Consider the following 24,834-nt stretch of genomic DNA (forward strand, 5'->3'; position numbering starts at 1 on the left):
TCTTTACATAATCCTGGCTCTCCCTGGGGAAGGACGCTGGAGGATGGCTTTATTACAGCTGAAATCCTTGTTTCTTAGAGACCCGCAAGTCTCCTAACCCACAGATATGCCCCCATCATTTAGACAGTTCAGCCCCAAGTCCTGGATGTCAGAAAAGAGGTAATTTCCTCTATCCCTCTGCCTCTAATCCAGACGTGGTTTTTCTACTCCTGTTTGAAAATGACCAAAATGGGGGAGGTTTGTCTTCTTTGCTTCCTCCTCTAAAATTCTTGACAGAGAGGCTAGCACAATGCTGGGAAATAAGTGTTCAGCAAGTGTGTGCTGAAAGAATTTCACTTCTTTTTTTTTTTTTTTTTTGCGGTACGCGGGCCTCTCACTGTTGTGGCCTCTCCCGTTGCGGAGCACAGGCTCCGGACGCGCAGACTCAGCGGCCATGGCTCACGGGCCCAGCCGCTCCGCGGCATGTGGGATCCTCCCGGACCGGGGCACGAACCCGCGTCCCCTGCATCAGAAGGCAGACTCTCAACCACTCCGCCACCAGGGAAGCCCAAGAATTTCACTTCTTTAATAAAATCCCTTTTATTAAGTGCCTACAGTACGCACTAGACCCATGATCTTCTCGAGTCCTTCCAACCACCATGGGAAGGAGGCCCTGTCATTTTCCCCTTGTACAGATGCGAAAACCAAGTCCCAAAGCATGGAAAGTAGCCTATTCTGTATCTAACTGGTACAAAGAACATCTAACCAAATTGACTCCAAATGTTGAGAGATAAAGCCTAGATCAGTCAGCTTTTGCTGCCTAACAAAAGCCTCAAAACCTCCATGACTTTTAATAGCAAATTCTCATTTTTCTCACTCACGGGTCTGCAGGTCCGCTGGGGAGTCTTGCTTCAGGCTGTGGGCTGAGCTCAGCCTTACTCCATGAGTAGTGGCCAATGGCAGAAACCAGGGATGTCACACGGAGATACAGGATTCCTCTCGTATCCTTACTCAGAATGGGTATTCTCTGGCCATAGTGGGAGGCTCTGCAGATGTACAGCAAAGGGTATGATTGTCTAATTCCAACACAGGGCAAGTGTCAGAATTATAAACCATGTTCTTTTTTTTTTTAACATCTTTATTGGAGTATAATTGTTTTACAATGCTGTGTTAGTTTCTGCTGTATAACAAAGTGAATCAACTATACATATATTCCCATATCCCCTCCCTCTTGTGTCTCCTTCCCACCCTCCCTATCCCACCCCTCTAGGTGGTCACAAAGCACCGAGCTGATCTCCATGTGTAGAGACCATGTTCTAATCTACCACAGCATGGTCCTGGGGTAGTTAATTAAACGTGTGACTTGGTGATGACTCTCCTCAGGGCCCAAGATGGCTGCCACAGCACTGAACCTATCTCCAGCCCACTCACACGCTACAGGAGTGTGTTGGTAGTGTGACCAACCTTCGTGGTGGTCCAGGACTGAGGGATTTCCTGCGACATGGGACTTTCAGGACTAAAACCAGGAAAGTCTGGGCAAGTTAGAATGAGGTGTTCACCCTGTGTGTGTAGCAGACTGTTTCTGAATATGTGGGCGCAACTGGAGGTGACGTGTGAGCATGTGTATGTGTGTTGCTATTCCATAGCCCAACATAGGAAACAAATAAACACTCAGTATTACCCGGCTCCCACTGTAATGGTCATTTGGCCACTCTTAATTCCACAGGGAATTTCACTTGGCTGATTTTCTACACAGGCCCCCAACCTGCCCTCATGTCAGCCTGGCCTTCACTGCCTCTGGCTTCCCCCTGAAACTCCACTATACTTCCTTAATTCTACAGAGTGATTTAGTTCAACCTCCCAACTCCAGATCTGTTTTGCGCATCCCAAAATGGCTAAGCCGCTGGCCTCTGGCACAACTAAACTCCAGGGCCAAAGTCACGTGGCAGATGTGTGTTATTGGCCCATTCAGTGTTTTAAAATAATGTGAGCCATTATTTCTGGCTTCTCTTGAATCAGAAGACCTGGCCACACTGGGCTATATTTCTGCATGGCCACAGTTGGCTGAACTGAGTAGAGGCAGCTTCCTTTTGGATGGGGTGGTGCTCTCCAGTTTTCCACTGTCCCCACTCCTCCCTATTGCCTCCCTGATATGACAGGCTCGCTTCATTCACTTACCTTACTTGCTTGGAGACTTGAGTTTGCCACCCTCTCTTTGGCAGCACAAAAGCAATAGCAGCTTTGCATCTTTTGGTCTCTCCTTCCCCTCCACTCTCAACCTGGCCCAGCTTCTGAAAGTGGAAGAATTTCTTCTTGCACTGATGTGGTTCATGCCTATAAAAGCATATATAGTCAGCTTTTTTGTTGCTGTTTTTTTGCTTGTTGTTTTAGGTGGCAGATGTACTTCTTCACTTCAGCAGCTGTGAAAAGGTACCTCTCAAGTCTTCTGTGTGGAGCCTAGTTGACAGATGGATCATGGATTCATCCTCATAGTTGAGTGGAGGCCATGCTTCCCAGGGGCTTCTCCCAGTTAATCACAGAGGGAGGAAGGGATCCCAAGGCAGGCCCATTTCCTGGAGACACAGGGCTCCTCTAGAGGCTCAAGGACTTCCTGTCAGCCTTACTGAACATTTTTAGAACTGCCCTGTGGTCTACAGCCAACCAATCTTCCTCCCTTCTTTCCCTCCCTCCTTCCTTCCTTCCTTCCCTTTCTTCCAGCCTCCTCTGGCTTCCCCCTCACTTCCTCCCTGGCCTTTTCCCCAGTAAATTTCTTGTATGTCTCGTCTCATCTTGGCTGTCTCAGAGGACCTGAACTAACACACCCTCCCATAACAGATTTGGATAAACCAAAAGGAAGAGAAAGAGAAGGCTTCCAGGCAGGTAAACAGCATGAGTAAAGCTATGGGGGTGGGAAAGCCCCCGGTGTGTTCACACCACAGGGAAAATAGCCTGTCCTCAGAGGGCATCAAACTCCCAGGCTCCAGTCTATGAAAGGAAGTGTTGTGTGACTTTGGGTAAGTTACTGAGCCTCTCTGGGCCTTGGTTTCACCATCTGCACATTGGGAATAATAATAGTACCCACTTTATAAGGCCTTTGTAGAGATTCAGTGAGTAAATATGAGAAAGTGTTTTGAATGGCCCAAATTACCAACTGAAGTTAGAGCTATAATTACAGAAGTATTTACAGCTGCCTATCTCTGATGGGGCTGGTTTTCAGCTTTGAAGAAGGCAACGCACATGTTTTCCTTTCCTGAAACATTTGGTTTGTGGCCTTTAGGACGCAGACATGAACCAGACCTGGTTCCTGGAAGAGAGGAAGCAGGGGCATGGGGTTGGAAGGGCTGTCCTTTCCCAAGCGAAGCCCCCCATTTTCTGAAGGAGTTGGGGCTTGACATTATCCTTATGACCTTACAGCAGCCAGATAAGAGAGTGGAGGTCAGGCGGGGCCAGAGACTTGCCCAGATGTCTTGGCTCTAGTCTTGGACAGCGGACATCTGGACATACTGAGACTCCTACAGGGGAAAGTCCGATGCTTGTCACTGGGTGGCAGCCCCTGGTAGAGCTGGATGGAAGGAGGGGTTTCCTGAGGTCCACCTGACATGTGGGCTTCACTTCTCAGATGAAGGCTGGGTTTGAAATCCCGCTGGGTGCCTCCCTGCCATCACCACCACCAGCAACACGTCCACTGCACAGATAAGGTAGTTGAGGCTCAGAGAGGTGAAGTGACTTGCTTAGGTTTCATACAGCAAGCGAGTGGGCAATGTTGGGATTTGGACCTGGCTCTCAAGCCCTTCGCCATGGGCTGAGGGTCACTCTTGGGGTGTCTTCCCTCCTCTTCATTCTTGAGGACATACCAGCCCTGTCCTCTGCAGGGCCCTGTTAGTCCTCACGGGTCAGGGGAATTTGGAATATCTGCTACTTTTCAGAGCCTGCCTGTTCCTGCAAGATGCCATAACCAGAAAGTTGAATGCCCTATTAGCCCAATAAGCATAGAAAGACTGAGCTGTAAAAGAAAAAACAAAAAGCAAAACTAAGGAGATGAAGTGACATTTTTGAATGCTCCTCATGGGCAAGGTGCTTTGGATACATGATTACGTCACGTTATCCTTGGCACAGCCATAACTGGAAGTCATCTTAGTTAGGAAAGTTTTTGGCGGCAAGTAAGAGAAAATCTGACTCACAGTGTCTTCAGCAACAAAGGCATTTGATTATCTCATTAGACAATAAGTCTGGGGGTAAATGGTTCCAGGAATGGTTCTTCTGCAGCTCTGGTTTGGGGTTCTGCCATTTTCCTGGCCTTCCCTCATAACATCCCCACCATCACATTCTTACACAATGGCCCCCAAAGAAAAGGAGGAGAATAGGGAGGGGAAAAATTCCCAGAAGCCCCCAACAAATGTCCAGATGGTGCTCACGTGGCCACCACTGGACCAATCCCTAGCAAAGAGGGATGTCCCTGGCTGGCTCAGACCAACGCTGGTTCATTCTGTGGGAAGGGGGTGGGGCCATCTTCCTAAACACCTGCTTGATTCGTGAACAAAATCAGATTCTGATAGCAAGGGAGAAGCCAGGGGCCCCAAAACCTTCTTCCCTCTTTGGTGTGTGAGCAGCTGGCCTCCTTCCCTGGGTGGGGGGGGGCGGGATTTTGCCCCTGGGCTGAGGGGGGAAGAGGGACATTTTATGTGGGGGGGGATTTGGACTGAGGTGATGCTAGTTTGCACTCAAGCCAGTGGTGTGGGATTGGAGAGCTAACATTTATTGAGCACCTACTGTGTGCCAGGCCCCATGCTGGGTGCAACTGTCCTGTGAGGAAGGAACTGTTCTCCCCATTTCTCAGATAAGAAAACTGAGACCAAGCCTTGATCACACATATGGTGAGAGGCTAGATTGGAATTAAGTGCTAATGGCAGTTGACCCCCACTAAAGTTCACTGTGCGTCCGGCACTCTGACAAGTGTGTCACCTGGATTAGGTCATTTACTCTTCACTTCATCCCCATTTCACCGATGAGGCATCTAGGCTCAGGGAAATGGAGCAGACTGCCTGAGGTCACATGGTTTAGTATTGGCCAAGCCGGACTGTGAACCCCACTGCCAGAAGGCTGCCCCGTGGGGCTCCCCAAATTTGGAGAAAATCCTCCAGGCCTGTTCTGTGGCCTTTTTGGGATTGTCAGCTTTGCTGGTGGGTAAGCTGGATAAATAAACAAGAGATTCAAGAAACTCCTTTTGCCTCTTGCTCTTCTCAGTCTGCTGAGGCCACATGAGGGTCATCCAACTGCCCTGACAGCTGACATTAAATAGACAAATAAATGAAGCTCTAATATGATAGCAGGAAATGTTAAGTACTGTCAAGGAAAAAAAAAAAAACAAACCCCAAAACAGTTCAAGGCAATAGACAGGGCTGATGTGACTGCCTTAGACCAGGCAGTCAGGAGGGCTTCTTTGAGCAGTTGACAACTGAGCAGAGACAGAGGGATGAGGGATGTGATGATAAAAGCCAGCTGTGCAAGTATATGAGAGAAGAGTGTTCCAATCAGAGGGAATAGCAAGTGCAAAGGCCCTGAGGTGGGAGTGAGTTTGGAACACTTGGGGCAGGGTGAGAGATGAGTGTGGCTGGAGCAGAGTGGGTGAGGCAGAGAGTGGGAGGACATGAGGGCAGGGAGGTAGAGGTGGGAGGGGGCAGATCAAGTCCTTACAGGACCTTGTAAGGACTTGGGCTGTGCTCTGAGTGAGGTGGAGCCATGGAGGGTTCTGAGCAGGATTCAGTAGAGGATCTGACTTAGGTTCTAGCAGGATTCTTCTGACAACTGCGGGGAGAATGGACTGCAGAGAGATGAGGGCAGAAGCCAGGAGACCAGGGAGGAGTAACAGCTCAGCCTGGGGGCTATTGGTAAGATGAAATGAAACCTGTCTCAATTCACCCAGCAGTGAGCAACAGCCCAAGGATTAGAATCAGACATTCTAGGTCCCAGCTCCACACTCTGCTCACTGCCTCACAAAACTCACATGTGCCCTGCACTCCTAGTTTGCACTTCCCTCTACTGACAAGCTCTCATCAATTCTTCACAGCAACCCCCTAAGGTAAAGTACAAGTCTGACCTCTGTCCCCAGATAAGGAAGCGGGTTAAGAGAGGGTAAGTTCCCTGGCCAAGGTTTCCCAGGTGTAAGTGGGGTGGGGTGTGTGTAGGGAGTGGAGAGGGTGGAGTGAGGTCCAGACGCTTCCAGCTGGGAGCCCAGGTTCTCGCCAGTGCCCAGGGGTGGTCTCTTGCAGAGCCACTGGCACCAGAGGCCAACACCCTAAGCACCAGGTAATGTGACAACGTCCACCATATTCTGAGCCCCTGCTGTGCTGCAGGTACACGTGGGTGATGTACACTTATTGTCCCTTACAGCTTGCAGATGAGGGACTCAGAGCCGGGTGCTCTGAGCTCTTGTGCCCCCTCCACTGTAGTTATTGAAGGTAAAATAGGGGGCGGTACAACCCCACTCTGCCCAGACCAACAGAATAGAAAACTAATGGACTCTAGCCCATCCGGGGTGGGGTGGGGATGGGATGGGTGAGGGGCGGGGGGCGGCTAGAGTGGTGGAGACTGTTTAGGTGGAATGTGGAGGAAAGGCCCTTCCAGTCCCCTCCCACCCCCAATCCCTCCTCTGCCACCGCTTGACCTCTCATCCTCACACTTTCTCTATCCCCATCACCCCTCCGTCCCCCCATATTCCCTTCCTTCCTCTTCCCCAAATCCCCCATTCCTCCCCCACACCCCAAATCGGAGCCCCCTCCCCAGTCCCCCGGGCAGGAGGGGATCTTCTTCCCACCGTCCCCTACACCCCCCGGGCGAGCCTGGAGGTGGGAGTCCAAGTGTCCGGTCGAAGGGGCTTCCGCGCCCCTCCCCCGCCCCGGCGAGGGGGCCAGGCCCAGAGGGCTTAAAGAGGGCTCAGAGTTGGGGAGACGCGCGCGGGAAGGTGCAGGGACAGGAGTCCCAGAGGGCTGCTCACCCACCGCACACACTCGATCGGCCGGGGCGCGAGAAGCCCGGGCCTGGCCCAGAGAGCGGTGCCTGGGACCTGCAAGGGGGTTGCAGGTGAGAACCGAGAGTCACGGGTGCAGAGTGGGTGCGTGGACATGCTCGGTGTGACCCCCGGCGGAAGAAGCCCCCTCCCGCTCTTCAGCCTCTGTCTGGATCGTGCACCAACTCGGTGTCACCCCCCAGGCTTGCTCTCTCCCCCTTTACACGGACGGCAGAGTTGAGGCTGGGGAAGGCAGAGGCCCTGAACGATGCCCTCTTACCGGCCCTGGAACCACCTTCCACAGGATTCCGGGATCCGGATGCAGGGGCTGAGTAGGCTCGGTATTTCCCTCTGCCAGAGAAACTCAGGCCCACAAAGGGGTCTCCCTTCTGCTGAGGTCTACTCGGGCAGAGTACAACCAGAACCAAACGCCTCAGCTTCCTAGTCCCCAAGGTTCTCCTGCTCCACTGAGAATCTGCGATTTAGGAGAAAAGTAAAATTCACCTATCTCAAATCAAGGAGATGGCAGTATAGATCTTTTTATAAAATATTTTAAAAATTAATTTGAATTGCACAAGGAATACATTCGACTTAAGCATTTATCCCATTGTAAATAAGACTGAAGCCCTTCTAACCACTCTTCCGACAATTCAGGACCTCTACTGTTGATTAATTTGAGAGGAACCTCCCAGATCTTTTAAAAAGATTTTTTATTTTAGACTTTTTATTTTAGACTGGTTTTATATTTACAGAAAAGTTGTACAAAGAGTTCCCAAATACCCCTCACGGTTTCTGCTATTGTTAACCTCTTACAGCATCATGGTACAGTCATTAAAACTAAAAAAAACCAACACTGGTCTGTTACGATTAACCAAACTCCAGACTTTATTTGAATTTCATCAGCTTTTCCGTTAACGTCTTCTTTCTGTGCTAGGATCTCATCCAGGGTACTGCCTTTGGTTGTCATATCTCCTCAGCCTCCCAGCTGTTTTAAAAATTATTCTCATATGCATAGACCTTAGCTCGTAGATAACACAGGGCGGTGGAAGTGTGGTGTGTGTGTGTTTAAGTCAGAGTGTTTGAAAATTCCAGAAATTTTCTGGAAAGCTTTTATTTTTAAACAATGTGTTAGTTGAATTTCCACACAGTGAGTTCACGATATTTTTCTTCAACCTCTCGACACCTTTCTAGGTGAAACTTAACACCATACGTTCAATCATTTGCCTGGAAAACTGAAAACGAAAAAGGCTACAGATAAGTTTCCTTATAGAGAAATAAATTATTTTTCCTAAGTTGTCAGGCTTTTTGGAAACTCTGTACAGAGTTGTTTTCAGACTGTACCTTTGCTGTTTTCACTCCAGATTTTCGTTTTGACATCCGTCCATGTTGCTATGTGGAGATCTAATTCATTCTTTCGATTTTTTGTGTAGTATTCCATAGTATGAATAGGTGCAGGTTTCTTTTTTTCCCTTTTATTCCTGTCCCTATTGAGGGACTCAAGTTGTTTCCAGTGTTTTTGCTATTTCAGACAATGTGCTGGGCTCATCCTGTGGGGCCTCCTAGTCTGTGCTTTTCTCTGGGGCAGATGAGGGCAGCCACAGAATACATGGATTCTGGGAGGCTGGGTACCTGGGTGCTTAGCATATGGAAACTCCCAGCCTCCAGGAATAAGAACAAGTTGAGTAACTGCTCTCTGCCTCAGTTTCTCAATCTTTATGCTGTTTTTCTTTTTGGCCACACCATACGGCACGCAGGATCTTAGTTCCCCAACCAGGGATCAAACCTGCGCCCCCTGCAGTGGAAGTGCAGTCTTAACCACTGGACCACCAGGGAAGTCCAGTTTCCCAGTCTTTAAAATGGGAATGATGATGGAATTGCCTGGCAGTCTAGTGTTTAGGATTCCGTGCTTCCACTGCAGAGGGCACAGGTTCGATCCCTGGTCAGGGAACTAAGATTCCACAGGCCGCACGGCACTGCCAGAAAAACGCCAACAAAACAAAACAGGGAATGATGACGATAATAGTAGGTGAGGGTGGAATTGCTGGATTAGAAGGAATGCCAAACATTATTTTAGCTAATTCTTACTATCAATCCAGAGAGCTAATTTGTCTTTGAGGGTGAGTTGTTGATTTTTATACCTGTGGGCAGCTTAGCAGTTTCACCAGGTGGGGTACTGGGGAGAAGTGTGGGAATGGGGGTCACTGACAGTTGTGCGGGTGGTAGTGTGGACCCTGGGGGGGCAGAGTTGCGTGGACCCTTGGGAGACCCCACAGGGGCCGGAATTTAGGCCCCCAATCTCATTTTCTCCTAACTTGGAGATGGGGGCACTCTTGTTACCCCCATTTTACAGAGGAGGAAGGGAAGGCAGCGATCAGCCATGTGGGCAGCAGCTGGGGATGAGAGGGTCACGCCCGGCATCCCTGCCTCAGAACAGTGAGAGTGTCCATGAGGGAGGCTAGAGACCGCAGACCCCAAAATAGAGCCTCCTTTGCCCCCGCTGGCCTCTGGCTGAGTCACCCTGGAATGTGACCTGGGCCTCAGTTGGATTCAGGGCCCGGGGGCTGAAGGAGCCTCTGGCACATCAGGAATCAGACGTCTGGGCTCCCAGCTTCCTGCCTTTGTCCGCAGCTCCTTGGAACTTTTCAGGGGAAAGATGAGTGCTGCCAGAAATAACACCAGGCTTGCTGGGGAGCTCCGGTGGCAGCCAGAGTGAAAGGCAGGGGAAGGAAGCCCCACCCACACCCCAAAGATGTCTTAGGGGAAGGTCTCAGGCCCTGCACCTGGGAAGGTCGCTGGAACCTCTCTGCGTCTCAGTTTCCTCACCTGCAAAGTGGCTGTGCAGATGTCCACTTGGGGTGACTTGGGGCCAGGGTAGCATCAAGAGTGTGGGCTCTGCAGCCAGGCCTGCCTGGGTTAGAAACCCAGACCCTCCACGGTGGGCCCTCGGGCAAGTGGCTCAGCCCCTTCTGTGCCTCAGTTTCATCTGCTGTAAAATGGGCTTGATGGAAATACAATGCTTCCTTCCTCAAAGGGTAACACAGTCAGGGCTCATCAAGTATCAGCCATCATTACCAAGCAAGGAAACCTTTGCACCTGGCATATAGCCGTTGCTCAAGAAATGGCACCCGGGAGTCATATTGGTCCTGCTTCTCAGACCCACCCCAGCTGCTCCCCGGTTGCCAGGTGCCAAGCACTGTTCTATAGCCCCCTTCATCTTCATCACAGCCCAGTGTAGTCTGTAGTGTCATCACTCCTCTTTTACAGGTGAGGAAACAGGCGTGGGGAAGCAAAGTCACACGGCCGGCAAGAAGCACGGCTGGGATTTGAAGCCAGGAAGTGCGGTGCTAAAGTCAGGCTCATAACAACCATCCTGCCCTCCTGCCTCTTGTGCAGAAATCGCCGCTGCTGTGTCCTGTCTCTGGGCTCAGACCTGGACTGGAAGAGGGCTGGTGCACACTGGGCTCCTCCAGCCCTGTGCTGTGCCAGCCTTTAAACGGAGCCTTCAGAAGAAGCTGGCTCACAGAGAGGCGAGGGGAAAGGAAGGGTCCTGGCACGTCCCCAGCACCCCCTTAGAATCCCCGAGCTGCACCTTTGCGAGTCTCCTCAATGATGGGCTCAGAGGCAGGGTGGGAGTGGGGCGAGAGGAGGAAGTGGGTGGGGGGAGGCACTTCCTAATGCCCTCAACCCTCACCTCTGGTTCTGCTTCCATATTTCCCAAACTCTGGCCCTCAAATCTAGCCAGCCTCTCTGTCCACCACCTGTTCCCCGCTTTATGTTGGGGGACAGTCAGACTGAGGAGGCAGGAGGCCATGGTGGAAGAACGTAGACAGGGAGGGGAAGAAGGATGAAGGGAAGGTGGTCCCCCCTGGGCTTCTGGGGATGGCACAAAAACCCCCAACCTGGAAGTGGACGAGTCGGATGCTAGGCCTGGCTCCTGGAGGATCACAGCCTCCACTCCCACCGTAGTTGCTTTAGTCTCCTGACACATCTCCCTCCCGCCTCTCGCTCTTGCAACCTTTATTTATTTTTTTGGCCACACTGCGCAGCCTGCGGTATCTTAGTTCCCTGACCAAGGATTGAACCTGTGCCTCCTGCAGTGGAAGCGTGGAGTCCTAACCGCTGGACCGCCAAGGAGTTCCCTCTTGCAACCTTTTAAAAGCACAACCACATCACTTCCTAAATCCTACTTCCTAAATCATCACATCACTTCCTAAATCCTACCCTCCAGAGGGTTCCCACCACACTTGTAATAAAAGCCAGACTCTGTCCTCGGCCACTGGCCTTCTTGGTCCCCAGGTCATTTCCAGTCTTTCACCCCCACATCCTCCACTCCCGCCACAGCGGCTCCTGCTGTCTTGAGAACGTCACCAAGTGCACTCTTGCCCCAGGGCCTTTGCACTTGCTGTTCCCTCTGCCTGTAAGGTTCTTCTCCCCGCTCTTCCTTCCAGTCTCTGCTCACATGGCACCTCCTTGGAAAGGCCCTCCCTGACCACCTTCTCTAAACTAGCGCCTCCCCACTATCTCGTATCACCCTTCTTTCTTTTTTCTTTAATGAGATGTATTTCCCATACTATAAAACTCACCCTTTTAAAATATACAATTCAGTGGTTTTTAGTATAGCCACAGGGCTGTGCACCCATCACCACTATCTAACTCTGGAATATATTCATCACTCTAAAACAGAAACCTGGTACCCGTTAGCGGTCACTCTCCATTCCACCCTCCCCTCAGACTCTGGAAACCACGAATCTACTTCCTGTCCCCGTTGATTTGCCTTCTCTGGACATTCACAGAAATAGAATCATACCCTATGTGGCCTTTTGTGTCTGGCTTCTTTTACTCAGCGTGATGGTTTTGAGGTGCTTCCAAGTTGTAGCGTGAATCAGTACTTCACTCCTTTTCATGACTGAATAATGTTCCACCGTATGAATGCACCACATTGTGTTTATACATTCATCTGTCGGTGGACATTTGGGTTGGTTCCACTTTGGGGCTATTATGATTAATGATACTAGGAACAATAGTGTATAAGTTTATGTATGAACTTACGTTTTCAGTTCTTTGGGGTATATCGCTGGGTCATATAGTCACTCTTTTAATGTTTCAAGGAACTGCGAGACTTTCCAAAGCAGCTGCACCGTTATACGTTCCCACCAGAAATACATGAGGGTTCCCATTTCTCCACAGTCTTCCCAGCACTTATTTCCTTTTTTTTTTGTTTTTTAAAACACTATGGCCATCTTAGTGGATTTGAAATGGTACTGCTTGTCGTTTTGACTTTCATTTCCCCAATGACTAATGATGTTGAGAATCTTTTCATGTGCTTACTGGCCATTTGTATATCTTCCTTGGAGAGCTGTCCATTCAGATTCTTTTGTGCATTGTTAAATTGGGTTATTTGTCTTTTCATTGTCACGTTTTATCTCCTTTATTTTCTTCATCACACTTCTCGCTCTCGGAAATGGTACTGCTTCTTTGTTTTTGTCTGTCTCCGCTTATTAGTATGTAAGCCCTGTGAGGTCAGGGCCCTCCACCTCATCTTCCCTGTTCACTCCTGTATCTCCAGCACCCAGGACGATGCCTGCTTCATAGTTAATATTTGGTGCAGGTGTGAATATAGCCCCTCCCTCAGAGGGTGGTTGGGGAGGATGAGATGAGACATTCATATATCAAATGCTTGGCCAAGGGCAGGGCCCAGTGCAAGTGCAATGTCAGTTTGAGTATATTAGTTATCTCTTGCTGTGTAACAAATTACCATATAGTTGGGAGCTTAAAACAACACCCATTTATTAGCTCACACTTCAGTAGATCAGAAGTCCAGTACAGTGTGTTCTCTGTCCAGAGTCTTATGAGGCAGAAATTAAGGTGTTGGCCAGGCTGCCTTCCTATCAGGAACCTCCAGGGAAGAATCTGGCTGAATTCAGCTCCTTGCGGTTGTGGGACTGAGGTCCCCATTTCCTTGCTTGCTGTCAGCCAAGGTCCACTTATAGCCCCTAGAGGCCCCATGCATTCCTTGCCATGTGGCCCCTTCCATCTTCAAAGCCAGCAGCAAAGAATCTCCCTTATGCCAAATCTCAGTCTCTTTTGCCAGGAAGATCCCTGCCCCTTGTAAGCCCTGTCCTCACCTGATTAGGTCAGGTCCACTAAGAAGAATCATCCTTTCTCAAAGTCAACTGTACCATCTCCCTCACTCAGTTGTAGGTCATTGTAGTCATATTAGAATTCCATCCACCGTAGTGAGGTGTAGATATGTTATTATATCCTCAGAGGAGTCCCTCTGCTCTCACAGATGAGATTTTGACCTTGAATATCACACACAACCTTCCTACCCCCTGGCTGAGCTACCTGTACCCCTGGGGCATCCCCACAGGCCATGGGCATGGTGTCTGGCCTCCTGAGATACCTCAGATTCTGAGCTGGAGAGGGGCAGTCAGGGGTCAGCGACAGGGCAGTTCTTCTACCACCTCCAGCTATCCAGCCATGCTCTCCAGCCTTACCCTTTCTCGGTGGGCATGAGAGGAAGTGTGAGATGACCAGGACCCTGGTCCATGCTGGCTCATACAGAGAACTCTGTATCCTAATACTACTGGGTTCTGGAAGGTTCTCCTACCTGCAGAGATGTGACCACCTTAACTGGACCCCCCAGTATGTACGAACATCAACTGGTACCCCAGCTTCTGCTCTCAGCCCTCTGTGGTCTATTCCCTACTCGGCAGCCAAAAGCCACTTGTAAAAACCAAAGCCGAATCCTGTCCCTCCTCTGCTTCAAGCTCCGATGTCTCCCCCCTCACTCAGAGCAACAGCTGAAGTCCTCAGAGCTGCGTACAAGGCCCTGCATGGTCTGGCCCCTCTTACTGCTCCGGCCTCACCTCCTACTGTACACGTCTTGTTCCCACATCCAGCCACCCCGGCCTCCTCACTGTTCTTTGCACACACCAGGCATGATCCAGCTTAGGGGCCTCTGCACTTGTTCCCTCTGCTTGGAAGCTCTTCTTTTAGATATCCATGTGGCTCCCTCCCTCACCGCCTTCAGGTCTTTGGTCAAATGTCTCCTCAGGGAAGCCTTCCTCTCCACTGAAAATCTCACGCCGTGCCCTACACTCTTTATCCTCTTCCCTGGTTTATCAAACGGTGATAAGTGCTGTGGCTTCTGCAGGCGACCTGGCGAGCCCCCCTTGGACTTGGGCAGTATCCCCTGGTTGGGCTATGCTTTGGAGTTTGGAAAAGATGCCGCCAGCTTCCTCACTAGGATGAAGGAGAAGCATGGTGATATCTTTACTGTAAGTGCCTCTTTTGCCTCTTGGGAGGGAAGGGGATGAGCAGCTGGGCCTATTAAACCTGGTGTTTACTGATTTCTTCAATACCCATCCATACACTAACCATCCAGTGGTCCAGCCAACTTTCTATATGCCTATCCAACTGTACATCCAACGTTTATCTAACATTCATCCCTTCCTTATCCCTCTAGTGTCTTCCCAGCATGCAGCTATGCAGTCATTTAATATTATCCAATCCTTGTGTGTTCATCTAACCGACCTCTATCCATTCATTCAACTTCCATCTGTCCCACATCCACCCATCCATCTAACATCTGTCCTTCTGCCTATCTGCCCAATATCTAAGCAGCCTTCTTCCGTCTTAATATCCATCCAATATTCATTCATGTATTCCATTTCCATCAACCTCCATCTATCCACTCACTCGTCCATCTTTCTAAATATCTATCCAAAATCTGTCTCTCCATCCACTTGTCCATCATCTGTTCCTCTACCTGTCTACCCAATTTATCCAGCATTCTTCCACTCATGGACATAGCATCCATCCAACTTTCAACCATATATTCAGTTTCCACCAACTTCCATTCTTCTGCTTATCTGCCCATGTTTCCATCCATCTGCCACCACCACCCAGCATTTGATTATCTATCCTTTCAATATCCAATGTCTGTCCACTCTATATACATCTATTTATATCTCTCTCCATCCACCCACCTTCCACGTCTCCTTCTAACTTGGAGGTTAGAAGTGAATCCAACATTCACCCTTCCATCTGTTTACCCAGTATCCACTTAGCATCCTGCCATCCATGTACCCAACATTCATTCATACATTTAGTTTGCAAGCACCTTCTAGCTGCCCATCCATCCATCTTTCCATCCAACATACATTCAATGATCTATCCTTCCATTTATCCACCCATCTAACCATCCATCCAACAGCATTTTTCTTGGATATTGGCTTTATTTTATAAGAGAGTTTGATTACCATGACTCACAGACCACATTTTGAAAACAAGGCTAAGGCAGTGGGTAGTTGGAGTTGTGTGACCCCCTCCACACACATTTGAGGGAAAATGCCCTCACCCTTGTTGACTGCAGGATTATAGCTCTCCAGTGCTGTCTCCTTCCTGTCTTGAGCAGCATGTTACATACAGAGCTCAGCCTCCCAAAGAAGGTTTTGCTTTCACATCCACTAGCATTTATCCAACAACATCCATCCATCCTTCCTTCCTTTCTTCCATCCATTTATCCACTCATCCATCCATCCACCCACCCATACCTATAATATATCCATTTATCCACCGACATCCTCCCATCCATCCATCTGTACATTCATCCATCCATTCCATCTATCCATACATCCACCTACAATGCACACACATCCATCTGCTGCTTCTGTGGGCAGACTCTCTCCTGGCTGCTGGAGATATGACATTAACCAAGATAACCATGGAAGATGCTTAAAAGTGAGGTGGTTAAGAGCATAACCTTTGGTTCAGAAAAAGTGCCGAATTCCTTTCCTAGCTCTGCTACTTCTCAGATGTGTGGTCTTGGGCACGTTATACGCCTTATCACATTTCAGCTATAAATGGGTGAATGATGGTCCCTGCCTCACAGGGTGGTTGTGAGAGGTAGATGAGGGGACATTGTCTGTTAAGTAGCTGGTGGGGCCACTGCCTGTCACGGGGTAAGTCGACCTCAGAGAACTGCTGTTGTTCATAGTCGGACTCCTCACTGCATCCCTGCCAACTTCCCAGGTGCTGGTTGGGGGCAGGTATGTCACTGTCCTCCTGGACCCACACTCCTATGACATGGTGGTGTGGGAGCCTCGCACCAGGCTGGACTTCCACGCCTACGCCACCTTCCTCATGGAGAGGATTTTCGATGTGCAGCTTCCGCATTACAGCCCCAGTGAAGAAAAGTCCAAGATGAAACCGTGAGTGGCTGCAGATGGTACCCATGGGTGGGCCAGGGTGGGCGATCGGCTTCTACCTGCGTAGTTCAAGTCCTGTGTGAGCTGAGCTTGTTTCCACAACAGGTGTCCAGTAAAGACATTTCGTTTTGTGAAAACAAACAAAAACAAAACAAGAAACAACCCTAGAGAATTGGGCTGAAGAAGAACTCTTTACTTCCCAAGAGGCAGCTCTGATTTTTAGTAGAAGGAGACCAGGGTTGGGGTCAGCTAGACCTAGATTCAAATCCCAGCTTTCCCACTGCCTAGCTTTGTGACTTTGGGCAAACCACACCCCCGCACCGAGCCTCTGTTTCCACATCTGTCAAATAAAGGGAGGTGGTGGGGTGATTAATGTTTTTGAGTCCATACTCTGTGCCAGGCATCATGCATGATCTCATGAGTCTTAACAGCAATGCTGGAGGGTAACTTAACAGCCCCATTTTATAGATGAGGACACAGGGCTCAGAGAAGAGAAGTGACTTGCCCGAGGTCACACAGCTAGGAAGTGGTGCAGGTCCTGAAACATGAGTAATACTTACAAAAGGACCTGTGAGGGCATTTACCCTGTATTCGTTCGTACACTGGTCACCATCCTAGATGCAAGAGCGCAGAATGACGCCAACCTCCCTCTGAAGACACCTGCCAAATGCCAGGTGTTTAATAGGCATGTGTTCATATCTGTGCAACAGCTTCAGAGGTAGGTATTTTTATCCATATTTTACAGATGAGGAAACAGAGGTTCAGAGAAGTGAAGTGACTTACCCAAGGTCTACTGCTAGTAAGCGTCAGAGCTGGGATTTGAACCCAGGTCTGAAGACTCCACAGCCCATTCTCCTCCCACCGAGATACTGAGGAATTAAGACTCTGCATCCTCCCCTAAAGAGTGCACACAGTCTGATGGGCATCTTTAGCAATCTCTCTCCAGGAAGACTCACCTCCTGGAGTCAGGAAAAGCATCTAGAAGGCCGGGTTTTGCAGGACTGCTAAAGCTGAGGAAAGGCCAGCCTCATGAGGTGAACATGGATGAGAGACAATGCTCAGTCTGACCTTGGCTTTGTGGGACAGCTGCTAGGAGTATTCCTGAGCCTGAATGTCCTGGGTCCTGCTATTCTAGGGGTTCCATTAGCAACAAGAGTCCACAGTTCACTGCATCCTACCCCCCTACACAGGGAGGATCCCAGTTTCCTCCAGTGTCTACCCTCGAGAGTTTCTGGGCATTTCTCAAAAGCTGGCATGAGGTCTTCTGGGCATGGCTGCCACATCTATTGGGGGCTACTGTCTCTGTCAAGGACTAGTGCTTGGAGTGGAGTCAAGGGAACAGCTGGAGCAGGGTTGATCACTGTGTCAGCTCCCATGTATTAAGCACTTACAATGTGCCAAGCGCTATGTTAAGCCCTTCACACACATTATCTCACATGGGTCGTATCTATTGTTTTTCCAACAGTGAAACATCCCAAAGCTTTTATTACCTGGAAGTTCACGGAACCCCTCTGGATGCTTTCCCGTCTTTATTCAGTCTAAAGGAGTCCATCCTATGTCCAAACAGCAGGTGGCGACAGAGAGCCAGAGCACCTGATGGGCACACTAGCACTGGTCTTGTTGCTGCCACAAGGTGTCGCTGTTGAACATCGGCTCTGCACCACCCCATGGACGCTTCGCTCGATGCAGTGGGGTCCTTTATGGTTTAGATCCTTGTGCAGTGTAGAGGGGCCTTAAACTTAGATAGAAGATCCCATCTTTCCTGGCTTCTAATCATACATTCAGCCATGGCTCAATATTGACTGTACTGTGGGGGCTCAGTACAGAGGGGCTTCTGGCTTCACCCACATGCTCTCCCAGAACTGGTCCTCTCCTCAGACTCCTAGGCACTCGACGACGAGACCAGATCGCCAGCCAGATTCCCTTATTCCTCATGGAGCATTCACTTGGAGTCATGTTTATTAGCAATCCTTGATCCAGGACACTTTATCCAAACAGGTCTCCCTAACTTTGGATCTCAGGGAGAAAGGGCTGGTTTCTTAGTTCTCTCTCTTCTGCAAGTCTGTGGGTTCCTTATCCAAGCTCATGTGCCCCGAGAGGGGATGGCTATCATGTTTAAAAGTTCAGACTCTGGAGTTGGGCAGATCAGGGTTTCAGTCCCAGCTGTATCACTTACTGGCTGGGTGACCTTGGCAAATCACTTTCCTCTCTGTCCCTGAGTCTCTCCATCTGTAAAATGGGTATCATAATAGTAACTGTTATCCCTGGGGCTGTCAAAAGATGAAATGAGATCATTGTGCTTGGCAAAATAAATAGTAACTATCGTCATTGTGGATGATGATAGAAATAATAATATTTTGTTTAAGCCAATCTTCCAAAAGCCCTCATTGCCACTGAGGCACTGGAGTCCTGGGACTCTGAGGTTTGGCCAAGGAGGTGCCTGTGTGCATATATATATATTTTTGGAAGCTACACTCTCACACCTTGGTTCCTTGCCCCAGGACTCTCCTCCACAAAGAGCTCCAGGCGCTCACGGAAGCCATGTATACCAACCTCCACACTGTCCTGCTGGGTGACACCATGGAAGCAGGCAGTGGCTGGCATGAGATGGGACTCCTCGAATTCTCCTACAGCTTCCTGCTCAGGTGAGCCCAGCACTCTGGACCAGCCATTAATAGTGGCCAGGGGAACCAGGAGGACTTTGTGGTTGGGGAAGCAGTTCGGGATACTCCAAAGCAAAGGCTGCAAGGCGACATTTTGTATCTGGGACTCTTGAGTGGTCGCCTGACTCAGCCTATGAGCTGTAAAGGAGACACAGGCCAGAAAAGGGGCCTTGCTGGTCACCCAGATGCTTGGTGAGAGGGCCAGTGTGGCTGGAGCCTAATGAGCCAAGGAGGTTGGGCAGGGGGATGAGGTCAGAGAAACTGGCAGAAACCGGGTCTCACAGAGCCTCAAGGCCATGGAAGGCTTTGGAATTTATTCTAAGTGAGATGAGTGACATTGGGGGTTTAAGCAGGGGTATGACACCATTGGACTTAGAGTTGGTTTTTTTTTTTTTTTAAAGGGAATTCCTTTATTTATTTTTATTTATTTATTTATGGCTGTGTTGGGTCTTCATTTCTGTGTGCGGGCTTTCTCTAGTTGAGGCAAGTGGGGGCCGCTCTTCATCACAGTGCATGGGCCTCTCACTATCGCGGCCTCTCTTGTTGTGGAGCACAGGCTCCAGACGCGCAGGCTCAGTAGTTGTGGCCCACGGGCCTAGTTGCTCCGCGGCATGTGGGATCTTCCCAGACCAGGGCTCGAACCCGTGTCCCCTGCATTGGCAGGGAGATTCTCAACCACTGCGCCACCAGGGAAACCCGGACTTAGAGTTTTAAAAGCTCTCTTTGGCTGCCAGACAGAGACTAGACCATAGTTCGGGTGGGTGGCAATGAAAGGGAGGCAGGGGGACCTGTTAGGAGGCTGTTTTAGTTGCCCAGGTGAGACAGAATGGTGGCCTGGACCAGGCGATGGGGAGAATTCGGGTAGCTTTGGGGGATGGGGTCGGTGGGACCTGCTGGTGGATTTGACTGCGTGGTGGCAGGGATGGAGGAGCATGGCCACAGGCAGTGAGGGAAGGAGAGCCAGTAGTTTTTGGTGGCATCCCTAATGACCAGCATCTCATACAAGCGAGACATTTCAACCGCTCCAAAAAATTACAGCAACACAGTTTGAGGATAAAGGACAGACATTTGCTGACACATATGGGCACACAGGAACATTTATGACGTGTGTGTGTTCTTGTAGGCTCAGTGTGCGCTAATACATTTAATCCTCACAACAACTCTGTGGGCGGGTACTTTACAAACCCCATTTGACAGATGAGATAACTAAGGCCTGGAGATTCTAAGTCATTTGCCCAGAGTCCCATGGTTGGGGTCCTGGCAGGGCTGGCTGCAGAGCCTACACTCTCAAGCACGACCCTTGGTGTGTCACCTTTTTCTCATTTCACCCTGGAGTGGTGCAGATACCATCAAGGGCTGTGATTGGTCTGGTTGATGCAGGTCTGGTCTACCCTGTCATATGGTGTGGAGACTGAGGTCCAGAGAGGGGCCGCTAAAACCACCCAGCAAGTTCACAGCAGGGCACTCCCAGGTCTCCTAGCTCCTGCCATCCCGTATCCTTGTGCGGGCAAAGAAGTCAGAGAAGAAGCTGAGGCACTGGGGGAGGTGGGGGCCACGCGGTGGCAGCTGGGTCCGTTCAGGTTCATGGTAACAGCAGGCACAGTGCAGGAGGGCAGACGTAAATGGATCCCTGTGTCTTCAGGGCCTGAGCCCTGGGCTGCAGCTCCTGCCTCCTTGGGCCTTTTCATCGCCATCTGCAGCCCCTGAAATAGAAAGGCAGTGGGCAAGTTGGATGACAGTCACACGGGTACAGAGGTGTGTGTTCACGTAGCCCGAGACCGTGAGATTCCAACCTGTCCTGTGTGGGCCCCTGCCTCACTCAGTCACATCCAGAGTTCTAACTCTGATTCCACTGGTGTCATCTCACCAGCCTCCTTGCTGCCCCTGGAACAGGCCAGGCATGCTCCCAACTCAAGGCCCTTGCAGTTTCTGTTCCCTTGCCCAAGAATGCTCTTCCCTATATGTCGGCATGGCTCCCGCCTCACTTCATTCAAGTCTCATCTCAAGGGTCACCTGCTCAGGGAGGTCTTTCCTGCCACCCCATTTAATATGATGGCCCCCTCATTACCCGGCCCATTCCAGCTTTTTCTTTATGGCCCCTAGCGCCACCTGTAGGTCATGTGTGTATTTATAGGTCGTGTAATTATTTATTGCCTGTCTTCAGCCGCGTCAGGTGTTATTTTGATGTGGAGGTGCCACAGGAAGGGCCTTTGTGTCCACAGTGTGAAACCTCGCGGTCTTCCTGGTTTTCTTGTCTTTTGGGGAGGGGTTATTTTTCATCGCCTATTTCTGGTAGATATTTTATCTAAGGAACTAGTTTTCTGCTTTAAGAAAAAAACCAGTGCAAGTAGGATGACAAATGGTGACAGGTGTTTAACTGCAGTGTCACAGAGACCGCAGGGCCTGGGGAGGACCGTCTGACCCTGCCAGCTTGTTTCCGTCTAAGAGGGGTGGCCGTGACTCCACTTCTGCCCAGGGCTGCCAGGCGGGACTGTAGGCTGCCAGTGGTCAGCCTTTCTCCTTTTTCAAAATGAGATGGAGGGGGAAATCCAGATTTTGTATGAATTTCCCCAAATGTTTAAATATGCATTCGGTTGTTTTTAGGAAAACTCTATTAACCAAACAACACACGTTTCTGGACTGAATCTAGATTGTAGGCTGCACCTTTACAACTTCTGCCATAAGGAGACTGAGGACATTCTTCTGAAGAAGAGGGATCCAGGGGCTTACATGTCTGGAGGAAAAGGAGGAGGGAATTCCTTCTGGGCTGATGCAGAGGCCTCAGTAGGGCCGACGGGTTAGACTCTATAGGTAGCTCGTTTCAGCTGTCCTGAAGGAAGGATTGCTTCCTTTTAGTCCAGTGGGATGGGCAGGTCTTGAACTCGCCATCTCTGGGGGGCGTGGAGGCCAAAACTGGATGAGGGGAAGGTGAGTGGGATGCAGGGAAAAGGTGGGACAGTAGCTTGGATAACTGAGCTCAGAATCATGGTGACCCCATATTTTCTTCCAAGATCAGTGTTCTCAGGATTAAGTTCTAACTATCCATGCATCCATCCACCCGTCCTCCCGCCCATCCATCCATTCATCCATTGATAGAACATTTATTGAAGACCTACTACGTGTCTACACTGTGTGAATGAGGGACAAAGTGGGGACCAGACAGGCCTTTCTCAGCCCCATCCTCCCTCATTCCTGCTAAAAAAGTGGCTGGTGGTGAAAACATTTCCTCTGAGAGCATTCCTGTAGGCGGTGTGTGTGTGTGTGTGTGTGTGTTTTGAGTGTGTGTGTGCAGACTCCCAGGGTGCTCCGCGCCGGCCCCTCACTCTCCAGTCCAGCACCTGGGCCGGCAGTACCTGGCAGCGCCCTGACCTGGCTGTGGTTGCTCCCTTGGCTCTGGGCCTTTGCGGGGACCGTGCCCTCTGCCCGAACCCCTTTCCCCTGCTTACCCTGCAGGTCTCAGCTTAGACCTACCTCCTCCAGGGAGCCCACCCTGACTCCATCTCCAGGGGCAGGAGCCTCCTTTCCTGATCGGTGCCCCCATCTTGCCCCACTGGCCACCCCTCACTCTGCTCTGCTCGCCAGCCTCTGGGTAGCACCTCCACACTCTGCCTCCTTCCCGCTGCAGGAGGTTGGCTCTTCCCTGCGCCTCAGGCCCCTCCCTCTGCTCCTCCCACGCTGGCTCCTTCTCATCCTTCACCGAGAGCCCCTCCCCACCCTCTCCCTCTTTGTCCCTCCCTCTGAGCCCCAGCTGACCTATGACTCATCCACTCGTTTCTCTGTATGTCTGTCTCCCTCATTAGAGTGTTGGCTCCATGGGTGTGTGAGGGTTTTGTCTGTTTTCTTCTCTGCTGACGCTGTGGCCCAGAGAGGTCCCTGACACATGGTAGGAAAATCAGGTGCTCCTCAGGTGTACAAATGAAGAAAACGTGTAGGCAGCCCTGGGAGGGTTCGGCCGGGAGTATCCAAAGACAACCCCCTGACCAGCTGTTTGCCGCCCCCAGAGCCGGCTACCTGACTCTGTACGGTGTTGAGGCACCGCCACACACCCCGGAGAGCCAGGCCCAGGACCGCGTCCACTCAGCCGATGTCTTCCACACCTTCCGCCAGCTTGACCTGCTGCTCCCCAAACTGGCACGTGGCTCCCTGTCAGTGGGTAAGCGCCATGGGGGCCCTGGTGGGTGGTGGAGCTAATGGAGGGACCCAGAGAGGGAGGATCATAGACAACATAGGAGGAAAGATGTTCTAATGCCCTTAAAGGTAGTGAGATCCCCGTCACTGGGGTATGCAAGAGCAGAGTGGTGGGGAGGCGAGCTTGGACTAGAGCTGGGGTTCCTGGTGGAAATTCTGGTACAGCACATCTAGAGTGGGGCCTGGGGACCTTGAGTGTGTGTGTGTGTGTGTGTGTGTGTGTGTGTGTATGCTCCTTTTCTAGTTTATGATTTAATTTGCTCTAGAATTTTTTACAAGTAGTTTATGCTGATTATAAGAAATTCAAGCCATATAGAATAATTTAAAGGGAACAATAAAAGAATTCTCCAACTTCTCCCATCCCAGCCCACCACTCCCGCTCCCATCCACAGAGGTGACCATTATTACTAGCTTGGAGTATATCCTGCAGAATTCTTTCTAAACACACACACACACACACACACACACACACAGAGTTGTGTGTCATTTTTTTTCTATTTTTAAGGTTTTTAATTTCTCTTTTTTACTGAGGTATAATTTATGTACAGGAAAGCACACATGTCCTAAATGCACAGCTTAGAGGTAAATCTAAACTTTTTATGCCCTTTCCCAGTCAATATCCACCCCCCAGAGTTAGCCACTGTATGGATTTCTTTCACCTCAGCTTAGTTAGTGTCATTTTTTTTTCTATTTTTAAGGTTTTTAATTTCTCTTTTTTACTGAGGTATAATTTATGTACAGGAAAGCACACATGTCCTAAATGCACAGCTTAGAGGTAAATCTAAACTTTTTATGCCCTTTCCCAGTCAATATCCACCCCCCAGAGTTAGCCACTGTATGGATTTCTTTCACCTCAGCTTAGTTTTACCTGTTCTTACACTTCCTTTAAAACGAATCATACAACATGTGCCCTTTCATGTCTGATTTCTTTCACTCAGCTTCATGTGTGTAAGATTCATGCAGGTTGAATGTATCTATAGTTTGTTCTTTTTCGTTGCTGTGAAGTATTTCATTAGTGTAATAACCACAATTTGTCATCCATTCCTGGTTGATGGACATCTTGGTGGGTTCTGGTTTCTGGTTTGGTTAGCTTGTTACGAACATTCTTGAGCATGTCTTTCTGAGCACACATGCCTTCGTTTCTCTTAGTTATCAGCCCTGTGCTTTTCTAGCACGCTGGAGAGGCATTGTTCTGCTACTTAGCATTTTCACTGAACTCCACATCTAGAACTTTCCACATAGGTTTGTAAAAACCCACGTCATTCATTTCTGTGGACTCAATATTGGTAAAGAGCTTCCTGCTGGATTCAGAGTGCCAGGGCCATAGGAACCACTGGACTGCATTCTTCCCTGGCCACTGTGTCTCAGACTTCCCCAGTGAGAAGAATCCTCTGGGGTCCTTGTTAATAAGACAAGTCACCCAGCCCCTTCATGGTCCATTTGAATCTGAATCTCCAGTGAGGCTGGGACACTGCATGTATGACAGGTGCTATAGGAAGGTTGAGAAATAACTGTGTGTCCTGGTCTCAGGTACTTGCAACAAGACCTGAATTCAGATCCCTACTGTGCTGCTTCCTTGCTGGTGATTTGGGGCAAGTTACTTAACTTCTTTTTTTCTTTTTAATTAATTAATTAAAAATTTTTTGGCTGCGTTGGGTCTTTGTTACTGCGCACAGACTTTCTCTAGTTGCAGCAAGTAGGGGCTACTCTTCGCTGGGGTGCACGGGCTTCTCACTGCGGTGGCTTCTCTTGTTTCAGAGCACAGGCTCTAGGTGTACGGGCTTCA

The 24,834-nt window shown here is 49.9% G+C and overlaps 1 protein-coding gene across 4 annotated transcripts in view; it reads left to right on the forward strand.

The window, feature by feature from the left end:
* Window positions 1–24,834, forward strand: part of PTGIS (prostaglandin I2 synthase) — an 89,390-nt gene that overhangs the window by 38,615 nt on the left and 25,941 nt on the right. For 2 of the 4 annotated variants that reach the window (XM_024750380.1, XM_024750381.1), the window contains exons 1-4: window positions 12,973–14,265; window positions 16,022–16,200; window positions 18,699–18,842; window positions 22,862–23,013. In XM_024750380.1, coding sequence (XP_024606148.1) covers window positions 13,633–14,265; window positions 16,022–16,200; window positions 18,699–18,842; window positions 22,862–23,013 — 1,108 coding nt within the window. In that variant the 5' untranslated portion in view covers window positions 12,973–13,632. Of the gene's footprint in view, window positions 1–2,370; window positions 2,410–12,972; window positions 14,266–16,021; window positions 16,201–18,698; window positions 18,843–22,861; window positions 23,014–24,834 lie in introns of those variants that run through there. The other 2 variants (XM_024750383.1, XM_024750379.1) reach the window with 2 other exon arrangements.

Source organism: Neophocaena asiaeorientalis, unplaced genomic scaffold, assembly GCF_003031525.2.
Source record: "Neophocaena asiaeorientalis asiaeorientalis breed wild unplaced genomic scaffold, Neophocaena_asiaeorientalis_V1.1 scaffold606, whole genome shotgun sequence".
NCBI classification, from domain to species: Eukaryota; Metazoa; Chordata; class Mammalia; order Artiodactyla; family Phocoenidae; genus Neophocaena; species Neophocaena asiaeorientalis.